Genomic DNA, 22,896 nt, shown 5'->3' with positions numbered 1-22,896 from the left:
ATACCACGGGCAGTGTCCAAGTAGGTTAAACCTGGGAAGTAGCCTTCTTCTTTGGCAGATTGTAACTCCATGAGAAGATCTCAGAGTTCTCTTAATTTGACATTGTCTCTGTTGGATATGCGAGGAAAATTGTCGAGCTTACTGAAAAGTGCACTTTCTACAATCTCAGGGGCTGCATAACACTCTCTGAGTCTGTCCCAGACCATTTTAAAGGCTAGTTTGGGGTGGTTTATATTCACAGATCTGAATCTTTTGACATATTCTGATGACTCTTTGCCAAGCCACTTTGCTAAGAGGTCAAGTTCCTCACCTGCTGTCAGATCCAGTCCTTCAATTACACTGATGAAAGAAGCTTCCCATGCTCTATAATTTTCAGGACAATCATCAAATTTGGTAAGTCCAGTGGTAACAAGCTCTCTGCGTGCAAGATATTTTGCGAAGTCCGTCATGCTGGCTGCTTGGGTATGATCTGCTCGAGGAGTATTGTATGGCGTTGCATGTTCAAAGGAATGCTGATGAGGAGCATTGATCGAATTAGGTGAAGGTAGCTCGCTCTTGAAAGAACTTCTTTTAATGGTGTGGATGTTTGGCAACTGTACACTTTGAATTTGAGGAATTTTTATTTCAGCTGGTTTCTTGACCTCGCTCCTCGTCGGTTGTTCATCAGTCACAACGTGTGAAGTGGTGTCATCGTTGCGTGAATGTTTCATCTGAGTGATATCATGTATTGCTGATTCGTGTTGTTTTGTGATGAACTTCCAGGGATGCTGTCTATGACAACCCATTTTCTTTGATCCTCAACATACTCATTTGTTCGTTCTTGGACAGTTAGAGGTGTGTCTGAACTGCTTTTAGAATCACTGTGATATTCACTCGCCTCTGCTGCAGCTTCCAGAATTTCAGCCTCAGCAAGCGCAGCTGCCACCTCCTTTTCAGCTTGCAATGCCTCCAATGTAGCCTCCAATGTGGCTTTCTCCGCTTTTAATCTGGCCTTTTCCTTTTTCATGTGCAGCTCTCTTTCTGCGAATGATGCACGAGCTCGTGCCACTTCAGCCACAGCTCTGGCTCTTGCCGCTGCATCACTGGTTGAAGATCTTGAAGATGTCTGCTTAGAACTGACCAACGAAGCTTTCCCAGATTTGCTAGATTTATCCTCCATATTTATATTGATGCTTGCCTTTCAGTAGCTTCTCAATAGCTTTTCACTATACTGTCCTCCCTTCATGTATTATCTTTACGAAGTTTGACAGCAAGTTAAACTCCATCCATTATAATCAAGAAATGCAAGTTGAAGTTTCAGCATTTATTGTAACTTGATCTCACAACATTACGATGGATCAGAGTGAAACTAAAGAAAAGAAATACAATCTCCAATTAGACTCATGACTAAACATAGCTCCAAATAACTTTACATAATGTCAAAATATACTTTTGAGTTACCCAAAGCAAGTACATAAAGAAAACTTACAGCTATTGCTCTTCAAAACTTCCAAAGGCAAGAAATGATGAGGATTATCCAAAGAAAAACACTCAGAGCAACATGCATCGTCCATGTGCCTAGCTGCACTTCCTGATATATTTATAACCTGCAGTTTCTTTAACAACCACTAGATGTCAGCACCATGACAATAATAACTTGGACACATACTGTGAAACCGGTACAGAACAATTTGCTTTGGTTTAGTAACATGTCTGTTAATGCGATGTGTTTTATAAGTTTGATAAACTTGGTGAATACTTGTTTAAAATGTATGTTCTGCTTTAGTAACATGTTGTCATGTATAATTTTATATTTTATTTATTGTTTATATGGATTTATCATGGCATGGATATTATACTGATATAACAAGGGACATGTGTTTTATTATGATTAAATTTATTGAGTAGTCAATTTGGATTGCTTAAAAGCTAAATTTAATTAAAAATGGACGTGCATGCAGCATTTTATTGTGTGGTGGTACTGTAGGTGTACAGTAAAAAATAATTATACAGCTTTTGAAAAAGATCAGTTATACTACATGATCTTTAGAATGTCTACAATGTTGGTAGGTTTAGGGGGTGATACAATAATCATTAATATGATTTGAATATGAATATAAAAGGTTCTAAATGAAGAGTTTCGTTGCAAAACGAGATATATCCATTTTGAGAAATGTTGGTTATTTGACATTATTATTTAAGACATAAGTTCATTCACAATTTTTTGTACATTAAACTATTACTTGAGCTCAGTGAAGGCCAGGGGCACAATATTCTTTAAATCCAGGATATTTTTTATTTAATTTTAAGTCCATAAATAATTCATAAATAAGTCAAAAACCATGCCAAAATGCAACATATTTATCGTAACATTGACAAACATCTTAAATTGGTTAAAAAAACAATACATCATAAATATATGGAATATTATATACAAAGATTGATTAATAATAATAAGATTCTGATTTAGTTTGGCCAGAACATACACAACATAACACTTTTTTTTATTTTATTTTATTTTTTGCAAAACGCTATGCAAAGGCGTGTTTACGCGCATCTGGAGGTCTCGCGGCGCGAAGGCGTTTAGCGCGGTGCAGAAGACGCGAATTTGCCTCATTCACGCGTTTAGAGACACCTTTGGCTTTCACAATAGGGGTTTTAAGAAAGGTTTTATAGAAATCATTTGCGCCAGACGCTCTATTCGCGTTTGGTGTGAACACAGCAACCTCCCTGGCTTTCTTCTTGACATCAGCGGAGACTTGTTCCCTGCTGCATTTGTTTATTGTTGACAGACGCAGGAGTATTTTATCCTGGTCCACTTTTCATTTAATCACTGAGCAAACTCAGAGCACTTCACCAGCGGTGACTCTCTCCTTGTGTGACATCCTGAACTCGCGCAGCATCCTGAACGTTCTATAGCCTATATCGCACTTTGTAAAGAAACTGGGCTGGCGCATATCGCGTTTTGTGAAAAAAATACATTTTGTAGTAGGCTTAAAATGTACATTTTTAAATCTTATTAATGCCAACAATTCACACATAGATTAAGGTACATCTGAACAGTGATTTCCAATAATAAAATCCAAATGTCAAAAAATGGCGTTTATCGTGTTTTGCAATCAAACTCTTCAAATATAATGTAGAAAAATGACAAATGGTCAAGTCGTATGGATAGTTCACAAGTTTTAACACAAAGGTAGAGTGTAAAGAGATGGGGGTTGAATCTCACAAAATTGTCAGGAGCGGATGTGTCTAACACACACACACACACAGCCTGGAATTGAACTACTGGTTTCGTCTGGTCAGAGGAGAACTGGCCCCCCAACTGAGCCTGGTTTCTCCCAAGGTTTTTTTCTCCATTCTGTCACCGATGGAGTTTCGGTTCCTTGCCGCTGTCACCTCTGGCTTGCTTAGTTGGGGTCACTTCATCTACAGCGATATCATTGTCTTGATTGCAAATAAATGCACATGCACTATTTAACTGAACAGAGATGACTTAACTGAATTCAATGATCAACTGCCTTTAACTTTCATTTTGCATTATTGAGACACTGTTTTCCAAATGAATGTTGTTCAGTTGCTTTGACGCAATGTATTTTGTTTAAAGCGCTATATAAATAAACGTGACTTTGACTTACTCACACACACACAGACACACTCACACGCAGGGAGACTCTAAGAGAGGGGTGAAAAAGAGGACCACGTTTAAGAGGTTTCAACTGTACAATATTAATCTAGTACAAAGAGTAAACTTTTATTATTAGATATTTTATTTAAAACCTATCATTATGCAGCTTGTATATTGGTTGTTTTTAATTTCCATTTAATTATTATGATTTTATTTTAAAACCTTTGTTATACAACTTTATTAGGGGTGTAACGGTACGCAAAAATCACGGTTCGGTACGTACCTCGGTTTTAAAGTCACGGTTCGGTTCATTTTCGTTACAGTAAGGGACAGAAATGCAAACATTAAACTGCAGGTTGTTTATTACTATAAACTTTTTTTTAACAATTTGTTTACACTTTTTTGAAAATACTTTTTAATAAAATAAATAATAAAATATAATTTATAATAAAATAAAAAAAGAATAAATAAATAAAATACTGCTGCAAAGTTCTCCACTAAATAAAATACTCTCAGTCTCAAACCAATATCATATAATAAAATATAATGAAAAATATAAATAAATAACTATGATTACAGTGCAGCATTACCAATCCCAGCTTGTAGGCCTGCTCATATTTAAAAAATATATATAACTTTTCCAAAGTGTAAAGTGCAGCATCAACAGTTTCAGTTTTTAGACCTGCTCAGATTTCGTTATTGCGTTGGACCGATCGAAATTAAGAGCAAAGGTCTGTTTAAATGCCGACGGGAGCTGCGTTTGAATTACAATTGTTGTTTTTTTTCCTAGTTGTAGTGATGTTCACACTCGCGTGATGCCTTTTGAAAACCTTAGGCCAGTGACACACTGGCATATTGCACCTGTCAAACATAGTCTATTTTGCAGTCAATATTGTTGACTGCGTCCTTTATCAGTAGGCTTTATATTTATGCCCAACATGAAGTATAGATATTGTTGTCGTGAAGACAAGATCCTGGTCTGTTGGCGGTCTCCCTCTATGTCACCTACAGCAGCAGCGCGCCAGCGCCACATCAGGCACGATCCTGGTGTCACCGGCCTGTGAATCAGCTGCAGGGCGGGATTTGCGCTGAACGCGGAGACTTCCGCCACTTAATATGTTCGTTTGGAAACCCGAAAATGTACCTATGTTCCGCAAACAAAATATTGCATTCGGTCATTCTGTACACGTGCACCGTACCAAAAGCCCTGTACCGAAACGGTCCGGTACGAATACACGTACCGTTACACCCCTAAAAATTATTGATTGTTTTTACTTCAAATGATTAGGATTTTATTTTATACTTTTATTATACAACTTTATAGATTTTACTTCGATTTAATTATTAGGATTTTATTTAAAACTTTTATTATACAACTTCTTCATTGATTGTTAAATTTTAAATCTTTTATTTCCATTTCATTCATGGAATTTTTATTTGAAACCTTTATTATATCACTCTGAAACGATTTATACAGTCAACAGATTGTATTTGAGGGTACACACACTCATATTATGATATGAGGTCACATTATCTTCAGTCTCGATTCATCTTCCTCATTTTCCTCGCACGCTGTCCGTATTTACTGCTGTACGGCTTTCTCGGCGCCAAAGTCAACCTTTCCATTAGGGCTGAGCAAAAAAATCAAATGCGATTTTCATGCGCATCTCATCAGTAAAGATGCTCCTGTAATTAGAATTATATCTCCAGCACGTGCGATCAGTAGAGTTGTTCCGATTCCGATACTAGTATTGGAAATATCTCCGATACCACAAAAGATTCTGGCATCGGCGAGTACATGAACCCATATACCGATCCGATACCATTTTCTTAAACAAGACCTAGTTATGACCGCTAGCTTTGCCTAACCAATGCATGGTTCTTCTTCGCTGCTCAGAATGCATTGCAAACACAGGAAGTTGTGCTGTGTTCCCACAAGCAACCTCTGTTTAGAGCAGCGAAGAAGAAATGAAGACGCGTTAGCAGCACTGATCTATATATGACTGGATCGTTCATCGCATTCTAAACTGCCAACAAACAGTGAAGACGCTTCTATATTATAGATCAGTGGTTAGCTGTGTGTCTTTAGTACCGGTAGTTACCGACTCCCGAGTATATTTGGTACCCGCAGCTGCGTTCAGTCGCTTCCGTGTTAATCAAAGCGCAGGGCTCCAGACAATAGCCGAATATATACTAGTGTCTGTGAATATTAAACTGCTAAATATTATTTAAATATTATCCTGCAAATTCTACATCTCTGTGGGTGACGGGCGCAGATGCGCGGGAGCTCACTGTTTTGTAGTATCTGCTGTGTTTCATTATATGAGGACACGAACGCATAAACCGTTACTTCATGAGAATTTACAGTTTCATTTGAGAAAACGGTCATATCATAAACACAGACACTCAAAGATCTTCATGGCAGCCCATTAAAATAAATGTTTGGTTTAACATGAGTAAATTGACAATGTATTAAGCTACTGTTGTAGCCTACAGTAGATTTAGCTATGTCTCTATGTAGTAATAATAATACGTCTCTATTAATAATAATAATTATGCCTAGACGGTTGCTTGTTTTTTACTTGTTTTGTTGTAAAGAGATTATCTGATTAATATATATTAATATATATATATATATATATATATATATATATATATATATATATATATATATATATATATATCTTTTTTTTTTTATATTACTAGACTTATTTGTTGCAGTTTTTTATACAGTTATATTGTAAAACTAAAATCCCTTTTTTAGTTTGCAGTATTAGATTTTTGGCTGCATTTGAAGTTCTTTTTCGCTTAAGAAAATAAATAATACTGTCAAATTCATGTCAGATATAAAAATACTGTAATGTAGTTTGCCATGTATTTGTTCATGTTTTATTAAGGGATCTGTCTGAAGCACACCATAAAATAATTCTAGCAATTTACACAGGGCTAGTAGTATATACAGCTGTATATACAGATACACACCCAGGTATCGGAATCGGTATCGGGAAGAGAAAAAGGGTATCGGAACATCTTTAGCATTCAGATCAGGGTTGCCAGGTTTTCACAACAAATTCTGCCCTGATACCGATCACGGGGAAACCCCGCCCCACACGTGACAGACCATAAACCATGGTCACGCACACACAGGATTTATCTTTCACCTAAAGGTCACCTGTGGCCGGATGGTCACGTACCGGAGGTCCGGTGTCTATTTCTCAAACAGGTGACCATCACACTCGTCATAAGGATAATCCCTTACGATGTGATCAGGTGACAAGTCACAGCTGCCGATTATTCACGGATGGCGTCATTTCACGCTGATGACGTATAACCTAGATTTATTACGAACAGATGGCATAGCATAGCAACACCTGTGACCATTAAAAGGTCATAGGTCAAGGACAGGTGGGAGGGTCAAGGTCAAAAGGTCAATAACTAGTGGAGGATGGGTCAAGGACAAAAGGTCATGTGGGGAGGGGCTAAAGGTCAAAGGTCAAACCCATCAATCAAATTTGGACAGGTCGTATAACCTAATAACTACTGAGGCGAACCAATAAGCAACACTTCTGTCTTATCACTATTTAGACGTAGAAAATTAACAGACATCCATTTTTTTTTTATATATATAATCTGAGATCTGAGAGATAAGACTTAAACCAACCCAGAGCAGAGTCAGATACACCAAAGACAGACTTTAGACGAGAAAGTAAGGTACAATGAACAATAGTGTCACTGAGATCAAGCAAAATCAGTATTGATAAGCATCCAGAATTGGAAGCCATCAAAAAGTTATTTGTGACTTTCTCAGTGCTATGCATTTTACAGAGGCCAGATTGAAGAGGTTCAAAGAGGTTATTTTCAGACAGATGAGAGAGCAATTGTGATCTAACAATACGTTCTAACATCTTAGCAATAAAAGGGAGATTAGAGATGGGGCGAAAGTTTGTTAAGATTCTCAAAGTCACGGCTATTTGTTTTTAGAACAGGAGTTACAGTGGCAATTTTAAGTGCATATAATACTCAAAACAGCCGGACACAATGACGAAAAGCATGACTGAAACAACCTAGATGGTATGAGATCAACATTTGAGGTGGTAGCTTTCATTTTTAAAACCACAGTACACAGGGATAGAGAATCTAATGTGGAGAATTCTGAAAGATAAACACCAGAGAATTCTATATTATTTAATTTTGGGGTAACAAATGTATTTGTAGTAGTAATCTGATCTCTTATCCCCTCAATCGTATTACCAAAAAACACAAGAAACCTGTTCCCTGTTCTCGAGTCACGAACCGTTTCTGTCAGACACGTCTGATTCAAGAACCGAGGAACTGATGATACTGCGCATGTGTGATTCAGTGTGAAGCAGAACGACACACAAAACGTCTGAACTGAACTGATTCTTTTGGTGATTGATTCTGAGCTAATGTTATGCGGGTAAGACATAATCATTGATTTTAGAGCACACACTGTTGATCACGTCACTACAACTATCAAAGGACAGGTTGTGGATCGTGTAGAGAGTTATAAATATTTTGGCACAGTCATAGACTCAAAACTGTCATTTGATTTAAATTGTGAAATGGTCTGCAAAAAGGGTCATCAACGTTTGAGTTGCCTCAGGAAACTTGCTAAATTTAACATTGATAGACAAATGGCGACTTTGTTTTACTATGCTTTTATTGAATCTATTATGTTGTTTTCCATTGTGGTGTGGTATGGAAGCCGAGAATAAGAATAAGAATTCCCTAAACCAAATTGTTAAATGGGCGAGTAGGATAATTGAAGTAAATCAGCGGTCTTTGGGAAATATTTACACAAATCAACTGTACCAGAAAACAAGTGTTGTCTTGAATGATCGAGGTGTTGTCTTGAATGATCGATGTTTGAGTAAATGAATTACTCAGAGATATTGGTTTGTTTGAACTCAGAGGGAGTGTCAGCCACATTAAAAAAGTTAACAGCTTAAGTAATTTGTGGATTAATGCGTATTGGAGACGCAAACAGTTTAAAATGATTCAGTTCGATTTGGTGAACTGGTTCAAAAAGATCCCGTTACATTGAACAATCATTCGCGAACTGGATATTACAAACTGCTTTGTTTTGAACTCTCTCACAACAGACACAGAAGAAAAGACAATTCTGAATAAAGTTGTAGTTTTTGCTATTTTTGGACCAAAATGTATTTTCGATGCTTCAAAAAATTATAACTGACCCTCTGATGTCACATGGACATGGACCGTATACTGCGCACACAGTTTCAATGGAGGGACAGAAAGCACTCGGACTAAATCTTAAATATCTTAAACTGTGTTCCGAAGATAAACGGAGGTCTCAAGGGTTTGGAATGACATGAGGGTAAGTTATTAATGACATACAGTAGGTGGACAGCCTAAATGGGGATTACTGCCACGCATACCGCCTGTAATTAAGTCGCGTGTTAAGAGAAATGATGCTCGTTCGGTTTATGATGAAATGTTCTGAAACTGCTGTAGCGGATCTGACTCGAATCAGACAAATTAAAGAGTCGATCAGGACTGTGGTTGAAACATGAACCAAATTCCTCAGGAAGGCAACCGGAGGTCATAAATCAGTTCTAGTGCCACAAGTCCCAAGCAAGATAACCAACCAACCCTTTCACAGAACAGCTTTCAACATTAACACCACTAGAACAATTATTGACAATTTCAATTCGGAGATGAGATTGTCAAATTTGGGGCAAGTGAAATGCAACGTCGTACATCACATGTAAACCCATGAGAGTTATACACAATATCCTTAAACACTTCCCCCACCTAGGAGAACCAGACTGAAATTCCTAAGGGGGAGTTCCTTTGAACCCCTGGTCTCCACATAAATCTTTGTCAAAAGATAATGACACAGAAACTGTCTTTTCTACATATATATGGACCAAGATGAACTCAAAAAGACTTATAAATTAATATCAGTCCATCCCTTCACTCCATATTCATTTATGTGTAACCCACACATTTGACTATCATGTTATAATCACTTATTGTGTATGTCTTTTAATAACTATTAGATAGCTCAAGGATACATATTCATGTTTAGTGTGTACGTGTTCGAATCTGTTAGCTTGAAACAGTCATGACCATCAGTTATTTGTCAAATGTATAATATTCTTGTTATAGGAATCATGTCCAAAATTAGACCCTGCAAGAGCGGGAAAATTGAGACCACACGCTTGATAAGATAACATATGATTTATGATACCCCGAGCCAAGACAATATCTGACTGGTCAAGACAACATTTGAGGTGTGGCCAACAGGCCAGTTTAAATACTCAGGACACCATAAAATCTTGCTTTTAGTTTTTAGCTATGCTTCTGCTGTTAGTCATGCCTGCTTTTAGCTTGTAGCTTTGCTTCCTAGCTTTACCTTTTAGCCATACTTTTAGTCATCACTTTAAGCGTTCTTTGAGCGCGGTTCCAGTGTGCTTCGGCCTGCATGCCTGCTGCTACTTAGCCACGATGAGAAGACACACCACCTAGTCTCGTCAAACTTTACTTCTTTTCTTTTCCGTTTGAGAGTTTTGTGTTTGGAGTTAAGTTTTGTAACCAAGTTCAACTTCAACCAGGCACACAACTCTGCGTCTTCAGCCAACGCCCAACCACGGGCTTCCCAAGACGTCACAACGAATACTGAACTTCCAGTCAATCAGCGACATCGGGGAAACCCCCTTTCAACAACAACTTTACACATGCAATGTACCTCCAGACTGATTTGTACTGGTGTACCTAATATAATTTTAACTTAATTGATGTACTCAATGTGAGGGCTAATTAAGTGATTGAGGGTTTTTCATGTCTATGCAATTTAACTTATTGCTGTAAACTTGGGATTCCACATTTCCATTATCTTAAACTCATCTTTCCCTAACTTTCGATCTTCCTGCAACTTGTGTGAATGTGTGAGTGCGTGCGTTTATGTGCTAGATTAGTTTATATGTCTTAGATTTATCTAATAAAGCCTTATTCATATTGGAAACAGAAGTATCTTTTGTTTTGTGCTTACAAGTTAATGTCCTAAACTGCCAATCTTGTTACTGTGCTAATTGATAGTGTTTTCACTATACTTTGGATATTACTATCCAGTGCAGATTTGATGTTAAATGGCTCGTTCAGTGAATCGCAGGGCGTCTCAGTGATCAGCCGTGAAACAGTGATTCTGTTCAAATTCCCTTTAAAATCTTAAATGATTCCCTTTAAGCTAAATTGACCTGTTTCCCTTACACTGCGTTCAGATGATTTATCACTGATGTGACAAGTTTAGACACACTTTTCACATGACAACTCTCACGTCCGGTGTAAACACAGACAGTGACTGCTCTATTTACAAATAAGTTATATAAGAAAAAACCTAAACCATAGGCATAACGAGATGGAAATATAGACTTTGCTCTGTCCTCTGTCCACGACACTGATTCACTGCAGAGCTGGTAGTTTTAATCTGAACAGCTCTTAACGCCGAGTAGACTTGTGCCGGTATTCGGTAATGCGATTTATCACGGTAATGAATATGCACAAATTTGTTATCATGGGCACTTCTAAATACAGCGAATAATTATATATTACAAATTATTCCGAATTTGGAATACATTTTAAGAATACTATTCCCATCAACTGGTCAAAATGCACAACACCGCTATATGCTGCTTTAAAGACTCTGATGTAAACAAGCACGCATGAGAAGCACATGGAGGAACACGTGAGAGGCGCGCTGAATGAAGCACATTCACTCTCTGACAGCAGATGGACACTAAACTACAGAAAATGTCCTTACCTTGGAAACACCACAAATAAACCAGCTGCCCTACTTTCTAAAACATATTTAATAATTTTAAATAGCCAATCAGATTTGTGTATTTGCTATGATGTTCATCACAGTGCCAAATACTTAATTTTTAAGTCTTAATACGCTATTTTAATCTGGACTACAACATGACAGAAATTTTTTTTATTGTTAATTTACATTTTAAATTAGGGATTTATTTTTAACATTACTTAATTCATTAGTTAACATACACTGCCAATTAAAAATTCTTCTGAACATTCATTCACCTTAGGTATTCCAATATTTAATAACACGTTGATAAATTCTAAAGTTGCAACTGTATTATTTAATGAGCTAACATGAATTAAAACTTTTATTTTTTAACAAAGATTAATAAATTCTGTAGCAAATGTAGCTATTGCTCATTGTGAATGTTAATGGTGAACTAAAGATATCTTATTGTAAAGTAATACCATGGGTCTTTATAGTTCTTTTGCACTTTAATCGGTGCAAAACTTTTAAATTTATATATTTTTCTGAAATGCTTTATTGTATTTAAATGTTCAGTTATTTTTGTTATAAGAAAAAAAAAAATAATCTGTAATACTGTATTATGAGCACTTTTTAATTTTCTTTGATAAAAGCATGAGCAATTAATCGCAACAAGAAAATTTGATACTGGCATGACCCTAACGCTGAGTGGATGGTTGGATGCATGGTGGGCTAGTATTAACAACAAATAATGAATAAATATTTAGTCCAATTTTAAAACTACTCCGAGCCATCTATAACAGCCTTGTGAATAATAATTTTATTGGGGCATTTATTCATGCAAACAGCAGCACCTGCAGACCGACTTGACCCATGACTAAGTAACATATCCCTCCAGTTTTTTTACAAAAGGCAGCATCTGCCGACTCTGAATGATTTTCCTGTAAAAACAAACAGTGTGATTTTTGACTTTTGCAAAATAAAAAATAAATTGCCTTTTTTAAACAGAATCATTTAAACCCCTACAATTCAAGGTCAAAAACAAGATGTTAGATTTTAACATGAACATGAACAATTAATTAAAGTTTATTATTTATTTTTTTATATATCGCTTTTTACGATACAAATCATTACAAAGCAACTTTGCAGAAAATTAAGTTTCTACAATATATAGTAGTAGCTTATAAGTGGTGACTGTCAGTTTGTGCGCATATAACAGGAAAAATTTATTTGTAGAAAAATTAATACAAGCTTAGTCAGCCAGACGTTGACTTTAAACAACAATTAAACAACAAATTAATCTATGAAAGAAACAGAAATAAGAATGCAGTCTGTTGCAACACAGACTAAATATAAAGTTTGCGGAATAGAAAACAAAATCCTGTTTCCTTATCAGTCCATCTCACCTCATAGGAACAGTCATACCCTCTCAAGAAATACGTTTACCCTCGATGTACCCAAATGGGTCTCTAAAGCCAGTTGCTTTGCCTTTCTTTCTGGCTTGTTCGATTCTTGGCCATAATTCACATCTTAAAAGTCTGTCTTCCTTTGTCAAATCCTCCACAAAACGGATGCCAGCTTCTTTACATACCAAAGACGTCTTGGTTCTTTTCCACATTTCATCTCGGACCATCTTGCAGGCGAAGACAATGATCACATCTCTGGGACGACTGACCTCCTTCCTCCCCACCCGATGCATGACATCCACAGCCTTCGAAATGATAGCGGCAAACTCAGGTGTTATCTTACCAAGAAGCTGAATCACATCCTCTCTTATATGTTCACTTGAGGTCTCCTTGATACCTTTTATCCGAAGACACCACTTTCTTTTGTACCGTTCCCTCTTCCAACACACAAACTTTCAATTTGCTTCTCCATCATTTTGATTTTGTCTTTGCATTCTTTTAACTCCTGTGCATTTATTTGCATGGATTTGGTGATGCTAACAATCATCACGCTGTGTTGTTTCATTTGTATACCTATCTCCTCATGCTGAACATGTACCTTGGTTCAAAGTCCTTTGATCGCCTCTAGTATAGCAAAATTGGACAATTCATTTTCTTCACTCTCTGTCAGCTTTTTGTATTTTATTTTTCCTTTCTGGGGTTTACAAGGTGTGGGTGGGTCAGAGTCAGGACCTTGTTCCCTTTGCTTGAACTTTGAGTTATGTCCATAGCGTAACAATGATCCTCCACATCATTCATGATTTCAACAGCTTTTTTCTGTGGGCAAGGGTTTAACTGTTGGAAATAATAATAAAATAATCTGATTGTCTATTTACATTAAGTGCAAATATGTCGCCTTGTTGGCAGACATCAAATTCACTCACCAACGTGTGATTGGGCCAGATTACAAAAGACGATCGTCAATAATCAGGTTCAGTGCCATAGATGATAAAGTAGGATAGTGTTAGTGTAGGTCTTGGCCTTTTGTTCCATATAGGAGGCATTTATTTAATAATTTGATTTTAACATTGATCACAATGCTAAGGTGCATATGACTTCCGCTATTTGCCATAAGTAATTAGTAGAATAACCTGCTATTTTAACATGCTTATTGTAAATTGCATCTATCACAAAAAAAAAGAAGCCATTTTCACAGTACCGTGGTCATGAAAACTTAATGTTTGCATGCGTTTTTTAAGCACTGCAGTTTAAAACAAATGATTTTAGGCCGAAAATCTCTTACCGCTCTTGACTTAATCACGTTTGTACTTTTGTAACTAGAATAAAATAAATAACTAAAGCCAATGCTAATAATTATGCATTTATATATATATATACACACACACACACACACACACACACACACACACACACACATATATATATATATATATTAGGGGTGTAACGGTTCACAAAATTCACGGTTCGGTTCGATACGATACACTGATGTCACAGTTCGGTACGTTTTAGATACAGCAAAATGTAAAAACATCTCAACTTTTCAGAATGCCGCAAACGCACCGCGGGTCATGTGACAAGAACTAACCAATCAGCTTCATCCTTACCCGTAACAACGTTGAAAGCTCAGCCAAGATGAAGGAACAGCTGATCATAGTTGTATATGGATTGCAATTTCGAAATAAATTTAGTAGCAGAGCTAGCCGACTGCAAGCGATTTTTAGAGCTGCAAATCCATTTATCCTTTGCTGAAATTTCCGCGTCTTCATGGAGAGAGCACGTCATGGTTGCTTAGCAAAGGCAGACGCCTCAGGGGCGCAACTGCCTGAGCGCTTTGGAAAGGAGGAGAAAGACGCGCCTAGCGTTTTCCACACGTTTTTAGGCGCGATATGTGAATGGCCCCTAAGGCGCTCGCTCACTCAGCACAGGCTGAAGGCTCGTTGCAAAATGTCTAATGAATTTAACAGACCAGAAATAGAAGATCCTCCAATAACCAACAGGTCTGGTGTTTGGGTGCACTTTGGATTCCCTGTAAGCTATATTTTTTCGTCTTTTCCCAGATGCTGACACACTAAGGTGATGTCGGCGTAAATGAGTTGACATGTTTCAAGTATTCCCGCTGGGGTTTTTTATTTTTATTTTTATTCCCGCTGGCGTACCCTATTGTCATGTAGCAGATGCGACCGTTGTTTTTTTATCCACCACTCTTTTGCCATCACCATTATAGCTTACATAGTTGTCCACCAAAATAAAAGATCAGCTGGTTTCAGTCATAAAGGTACAAGGGTCTCCCTTGTAAGTGCTGCAAAAAAATATGCATTTATATGCAAAAATATGCTAAATAATTTTTTAAAGACCTTTAAATATTATTGTATTTGGATTGTTCTACTACATGTTTTTAACAATACATCCATGCATACTCTGCAAAATAAAGTTTGGGATTATTTTCATCTGTTTTATATAGTATGTTTCCAAAATAAAACTGCTGTTTTACAATTTTGAGGATGTGGTAGTTTATTGAGGTTGATTGTAAAGCCATTGCTGCCAGTCATTTGATTTTTAGCCTTTATCATGTACAGTGTTGATCTAAATGCAAACTATCTAATTGAATATCTAATTGAACATACAATTGTGTATTTATACATGGTGCAAGGTACGACGATGAAACAACGTCATATTAACAACGTTCATTAACTTTTCAAAATCAACACCGAATTCAGCGTTAATCCAAGGTCTCCAGAACGATCACAATTCCCCCGTGATGGAGGTAAGACGGTGAAACAGTGTCCTGATTTCAACAGTGACTCAATGTCGCGATTTCAACGGTGAATCAACGCCGCGATTTCAACAGTGAATCAACGTCGTGATTTCAACATAGATACAATTTGCAAAATCGAAGGGTAATTCAACGGAACCCTTGCACTTGACGTTGTTTCAGCGTTGAATCAACGGTGAAATGCCGACTGGGTTGTTTCTTTTAATTTAGAATAAATCTACATAAGCAAACAGACCATGTACAGTAGGCTAAAAACAAACTCTTTATGTATTTAAAAAATTTCAACTAGAGTAAAAGAAGACATGGAAGCAAAATAGACCAAAATCTCAATTTAAAAGTACATGACCTGCCTTAAACAATAACTTCATAATTTTGCAATGGGTTTTAATTATTTTTGCTGTGTTTTTCCTGTAAAATAACAAATGATCACCAACTGCCTTTTTCAGTTTAGTGTGAACTGTGAATGACTTTGTATAATTTGAAGTGTTACATATTACAATAACACCAATAATATAAAAAAAATGTGTTGCCAATATTTTTTTGTAAAAACACGCCCCTCTGCTATGTGCAGTCATTTATTCTAAATATATACTTTGAAACTATAGTAGCTAAGAAAACATGCACAGGATAGTTTCATTTGTTGTTGCCTGTTTTTTGTGATAAAATTAATGAATGTTAAAGAAGACCATGGTCTCTGTGAACTGATTATTCTGACACTGTTGAAAAATGAAACAGTTGTGTCAATATATTTAACGTTACCCATTTATTTGAATCCCCTCACACTTATGAAGGACAAAAAAATGACAGAAGAAAAAAAAAAAAAAATAAATGTAGAAATAAATAAATAAATGCAGAAATAATAGTGAAAATAAATACATTTTGGTAATATAAATGGCTATTTCTGTATTTTTGCATGTATTTATTTATGCATTTCTATATGTATTCATTTATGTATTTATACATTTATTTATTTATTTCCACATATCTATATTTATTTTCCTTGTGCCTGTATGCTAATTGAGTGGGGGGTGCCAACATCAGTCTGAAACAGGATTGGTTAGCTGGAGGCCTATCGAATTACATTTAGTTCAATAATAACGAACATAACTTTTTCAGAAACTATCAAACATATGCCATTACAAAGGAAGAAAAACAGAATGAAAATGTAAAAAATGAACTCCGTCGCAAAAATGTAACAGGCTCTTCAAATATGCTTCATTTTTGTTAATGTTTTTCAAAGATTCGTTTTTGCTGATCGTGGATTCTTAATTCATTGCCACAGATTTCGCTTACGTTTCACAGTTTTTCGTTTGGTGTTTTGACCCAAACCTCTCGTGGGGGCGGGGTTAACAGTGATCTACTCTGATTGGATAGTGAGCTTTTGATGGACAGGTGCTCTCTGACCAGGAAGTACAGACGTCACTCAATGGCGCGCACTGCGCATATTGAAATCTCTTGTGGTGATTAAATCTGGTCTCTACTGCAAAAATTATTTTTCACAGACAAAGTGAAAGACATTTATTTTAAGCTCATACACAGGTTCTACCCTGTAAAGAAGTTTATACAAAGATTTAAATCTGACATTGATCTTACACGCTCTTTTTGTTCGAGTTCTGAAGAAACTGTTCACTTATTTTGGTCATGTCACTACACCCAGAAACTTTGGGAGGATATTGGTGTGTTTGTCAAGTGTAAGATTTTGCCAGGCTTCTCAGTACATATGAAAAACATTAAATTTTAGTGTTATGACTCTGACCCCACAAACGAAAATATCAGTTTTGTTATTCATTAAAAAAATTATAATAATTTCACATTCACAAATGCAAATTCTCCAACTGTAAACCTGTCTTCTCTGTTTTTTCTGAAAGAAATGGAAAACTATTTGAATGTAATCTCACTATATACTAATATGAAAGGACTGTTAGAATTTGCTCCGCCTTTGATCGTGTGTGATTTTGTTTAGATTTTGGCCCTCTTTTCTTTAGTTCTATTTTATTCTTTCTTTCTTTTTTTGTGGTTGATATTATGTGATGTATGTTTATACTTTTGTATGTTTTAGTTCTCTGCATTAATAAAAAAAAGAAAAAGAAAAAAACTCTTGCGGTGATTTGTATGCAATACGTGCCTTGTATTACTAAATATGTAAATAATATTTGCCCTTCGATCATCTCAGTCTGTAAAGATGAGCTCTCAGGAGACACGGAGCGGATCATCTTCCACCTCCGCTTGTCCTTCAAGGCAGCTTGAAGTAAGCTTGTGTTACTGAAGTAACCAATAACATCGATACAATTTTTCATGTTACAGTGTGCTACAGTTTGTTGCGGGTTATTACTGTCATTCAGTAACACAAACTTACTTCAAGCTGCCTTGAAGGACAAGAGCAAATCTTTATATTTATATTTATTCATTTAGCAGACGCTTTTATCCAAAGCGACTTACAGATGAAGACAGTGGAAGCAATCAAAAACAACAAAAAGTGCATTGATATATAAGTGCTATAACAAGTCTCAGTTAGGTTAACACAGTACACGTAGCATGGGATTTTAAATAATATAATAAATAAAAAGAAAACAGATAGAATAAAAAAAAGAATAGATCAAGCTAGTTAGAGGTCTTTGCACACACACACACACACACATACAATTGCATAATAAACTAGAATTAAAAGTTAGTGAACTAACTTTGATGTTGGCTTGGCCACAGTACTTGTGTGCCCAACATTCTTGAGCTGCCCCACTGCAAAAAAAAAAAAAAAATACACCTGTAACAGTTTTTTTTTTTTTTTTTCATGGTCCCTTGCTGTTTTCCTTTCTAATAAAAAGCCTAGGATATGATAACAGCTATGACAGGGTTGTCTAGCTGGATGCGAAATAAATTCTGCCTATTTTTCTCATGTTTGCTATTTCACAGTCCTGTCACCATCGTGTTGTGGGCAACGACACACAAGGTAACTGAAACAATGCGGTTTAAATCAAGGTGATCATAAGGGGTCCAAGCACAATGGTTTGTATAGATGATACAGTTGCACAATGGACATGTATCTTTGCAAGTAAATTATGAGTCCTTTTGTGAGTACTATTATATGCACAACATGAAAATAGATAACTATTATAGTGTCCCTTCTTCACTTTTTCAGTAATGTGTGATAACTTGATAAATATATTGGCAATACTATTAAAATATGATCAAATTTAATGGTTTTTAGGAGATGATCGTTTTTGCATAATTACTATATTGGGTTTTATGAAAGTTTATAAAAAAATTATTAATATTTATTATTTTTTTTTATGCACATAAATGAAACATTTTCAAGTCTTTGTTTGAACAGATGAGGTGTGCTATATAATCTTTTCTAACTGATTGGACTTACGGTTTTCATAAAAATAAATATTAAAAATCATAAAAATCCCATAGACTTTAATTAACAGGATGTTCAGATAAGCCAAGCTCCAAATCCCATTAGACTCAATCAGACTTTGCTTCTATGAACTATTCTAATCAATTTAAACTCATTCAAACTCATGTAATATTTCAAATGTATTTATGTGCATAAATAAAAAAATATATAAATAATATAATATAATAAAAGAGGGAGGGAGAGGGGGAGCTCATGCTCGTGCGGCAGAGACTAAGGTCTGTCAAAAAAAAAGTAGCTAGATTTGTCGCTAGTCGCTTTTTTGGAAAAAAAAAGTCGCTATGGGGGTCTGAAAAGTCGATAAATCTAGCGACAAAGTCGCTAAGTTGGCAACACTGGCAGCATTACCAGTAGGCTTCCTTGTACCAGCGAAATCAAGGCAGTAGTAGTAGATTCGATCACATCGCTCTAACCAATCCTTCTTCCGACTGATGTTGGCACCCCCTCTCAATTAGCATACAGGCGCAGGGAAAAGTAAATGTAGAAATGTGGAAATACATAAATAAATACATGTAGAAATAAATAAATATATAAATACATATATTTTTGCCCTGCCCCTGCCTGTACCTGTATTTCAGGGTAGGTGTTCTTGATCAGGTAGAACATCTTGCGGTGGGAGTTCAGATCACCCAGCGTGAGCTTTTCACTGGCCCCTTCTTTTGTTTTGCCCTTTGACTTTTCCTCTAGCGTGTTGTCCTCCCTGATCCTCTTCACCTCCCGTCCGCCCTGCACCGCAGCCTCCATGGACAGCGCGAGCAGCTCTCTCAGATCCACAGTCCTCTTCTGTCTGAACGAGGCGATTCTACTAGATAAAACTCCCGCGTAAAGGTGATAGATCACGCCGACTCCTAGTAAGCAGAACACGGCTATGCCGAGCGGGGACAACCGGATGCCCATCGGAGCCATAACAAAGGCGGACGTGTGAACAAAACCGATGAACACGAGAACGGCAACAGCTAAACTATACGTGTGCCTCTTTGGTGATCATTTGCACGTAATTTTAACGCTACTAAATCAAGTGTTATTTATTTCCTTCACTGGTGAAATCCAGATTAGGTCATGCGAAAACTTCCTTCGTTGGTTTGTAGTATATTCCCTAGTCTTAGTACAAATATCTGCTTTCTCACAGTGACAGATGTATGTGACAGCGAGTAATACTGTATGCATTCCACGTCCACCGTCGTGTCAACCAAGGCTGAACTAACACTACGTTATACTTCCTGGTCAAGAATAAACAGTTTTGAGCACGAGAGAGCGCCCTCTACTGCTTCAGCATCATAAACCTCTCCGAGACAGGGGTAGATGCAGCCTGGAGCAATGGGCGCGCCGAAAGGTAGGGGCGTGCCAAAATGTAGGGGCGTGGCTAAAGGTTTCTCATTGGTGGAAGGTAGTGATGGCAAAATGAGGCTTCCTGAACCACTGAGACCACGCAGCCTGTCCGTTCCGGGAGATTTATTGTTTTTAAGTTCTAGAATTGAGTTACTAACTTCAAATAAAGTAATTTCACTATCACAGAGATTTCTGTAATCGCTTGAGATAGTTTTTTTTTTAAATTACATACTCTGCACTCTCTCTATATGTGGACAACAAAATTTGTAAATCAGTTGATAAAATCCTGTTTAATTTTGTTTGGAAAAACAAAATCTATTATATTAATAAGTCTGTATTAATGAACACGTATGAGCATGGTGGGTTGAATTTCCTTGATTTCTCTTCTTTGAACAATACTTTCAAAATTAATTGGATTAGACAGTTTTTGTGTAACCCAAACTCAATCTGGAATTTTATCCCTAATTACTATTTTTCCAAATTAGGTGGTCTCCCTTTCCTATTGATCTGCAATTATAATATTGCTAGAATCCCTTACAATTTATCTAAATTTCACAAACAGGCATTACTTGCATGGTCATTAATCTTTAAGCACAATTTCTCCCCTCACCGGTACTTCATTTGGAACAATCAAGACATTGTATATAAGAGAAAATCTTTGTTTTTTAGTAGTTGGTTTGAGAAAAACATTCTGATTGTTTCCCAGTTATTTAACTCAGAAGGTCTTCTTTTAAGTTACGAAGAATTTTTATGTAAATTAAATTTTCCAGTAACTCCCAAAGAATTTTCCATTGTCATGGATGCTATTCCTAAAGGAGCTGTTATGCTTTTAAGGGACTCTGTTAGATCAACCAGCACTTTATCTATTTTCTTTAGACCCATTTGAACTCCCAGTAGGAAAACTATGCTTTCTGTCACCTTCTCCATCACGTAACTTTAAGATTAGTTCACTTTTTCAAAAGGAGCTTGTAACAACTCCTTATGTTGTGTTTTATTGGAGGAATGTGGTTGATCATATTGATTGGAAAAAAGTATGGAATCTGTCTTCGAAATACATAATAACAAACAAGGTTAGAGAGATCTCATTCAAATTATTACACAGATTTTACCCAAATAAAGTGTTTTTGAAAAGATTTAAATCAGACATCGATACAAGCTGTTGTTTTTGTGGTGACCCTAATGAAACAGATGTACATATATGTTGGGATTGTCCTCACACACAGCAATTTTGGATTGAATTCTGTAGTGTTGTCAATCGCAGTGTGCTCCATGGTTTCTCTCTGCTTTTTAAGGATGTACTGTTCGGCTTCTTTAATATACCAAAAGATAAAATTAAGGAATATTTTATTATTAACCTATTATTACTTCTTGCTAAATTTCACATTCACCGTAGTAAATTCAATCGTCAAAATTCTTTATATATTGTTTTTGAAAAAGAGGCTCAACAGTATATTCAAACTATTTCATCTTCTAAGAATCTCAAAGCTTGTAAAACGATTCATTTATTTAATATTTTTAATTTATTTTGTTAAAGTTTTTGTTTTGTTAAATGATTCTTAAATTATGCTTTGCGTGTACTGTCACCTCTTTGCACGTGATGTTGATATTATCTGTATTTGTATTTTTGGTACCTTGGCATTAAAAAAAAAAAAAGAGACCTCGCAGCCCATTGCTTCACCAAAAGGTTCATTACTCAAGGCTTCATTCATTATTGCTTAGTGACACCTAGCTACTGTGCAAAGAAATAGCAGGCCAATAAAAACATACTGAATCAAATGACCTGAGCAGACATCTGTCCATTGCCTGGGTATCAAATAAAATAAGTTTCTTTCTCTGTCTGAATTTACTTGTGTTTACTGTCACACACAGTTCATTCATTATTCATAAATTGTTTGGAAAGTGACAGTAGTAACAACATAAGTGAGACGGTGTTGAGTGTAGTTCTTATGGTGGAGGGAGTGTAATAACGCAAATTGCAACAGAAAAGTGTGGGGTGGGAAAGGTTAAGAATTGTTTCTGGTGTGTTTTGTGCATTGAACTGTTACTAGTTTTAGTGCAGTGTTGTGTTTATGGGACTATGGATTTAGAGGAACAAACTGCAACACTGGGTGGGTGAAGGAAGGATCACACATTCTTTTTATAGGTGTGTTGGGGCTTAGACGATTCCTCCTTTTGGACAGAACCTCTCCAGCCTTGGAAAAGGTCCTTTCGCATGGAACAGAGGAATGTCAGTGCCAGCTGGTATAAATGAGGATACAGATGTTTATGTTGAGCCCAATATACTAGTGGATCCTCAGATCTTGTGAGATTCACTTTGGATAAATATTGATTTGATTGATAAAGATTGTTAGTAGTCTGTGTTATTGTTGTATGTCAGCTCCTTTAGGCACAGCAAGCATTTCACCTAGAAACATAAATGAATAGACATGAAATATAATACAGCCTTATAGTGAGTATTATTATTAGATCAAGACAGTTAAACAATAATAATACACATACCTTATTGTGACCAACCATTTCAAAAAAACTCCCAGACGAGGAGGATTTCCTCTTTCTTGCTGGCTCCATTACAAGGAAAAA

The 22,896-nt window shown here is 36.3% G+C and overlaps 1 protein-coding gene across 2 annotated transcripts in view; it reads right to left on the bottom strand.

Annotated features, from left to right (window-relative positions):
• bpnt2 (3'(2'), 5'-bisphosphate nucleotidase 2) overlaps nt 1-20,213 on the bottom strand; it is a 50,203-nt gene extending 29,990 nt beyond the window's left edge. The window contains exons 1-2 of one of the 2 annotated variants that reach the window (XM_026282739.1): nt 19,555-20,213; nt 12,985-13,104 (exon numbers count right to left, since the gene is read on the bottom strand). In XM_026282739.1, coding sequence (XP_026138524.1) covers nt 12,985-13,104; nt 19,555-19,893 — 459 coding nt within the window. In that variant the 5' untranslated portion in view covers nt 19,894-20,213. The remainder of the gene's footprint in view (nt 1-12,984; nt 13,105-19,554) is intronic. The other variant, XM_026282747.1, reaches the window with a different exon arrangement.
• Nucleotides 20,214-22,896: the final 2,683 nt, after the last annotated feature.

The sequence above is a fragment of the Carassius auratus genome, chromosome 2, assembly GCF_003368295.1.
Source record: "Carassius auratus strain Wakin chromosome 2, ASM336829v1, whole genome shotgun sequence".
Taxonomy (NCBI): domain Eukaryota; kingdom Metazoa; phylum Chordata; class Actinopteri; order Cypriniformes; family Cyprinidae; genus Carassius; species Carassius auratus.
Note: the sequence above shows the minus strand (reverse complement) of the source record. Positions and strands in the feature narration are given on the sequence as shown.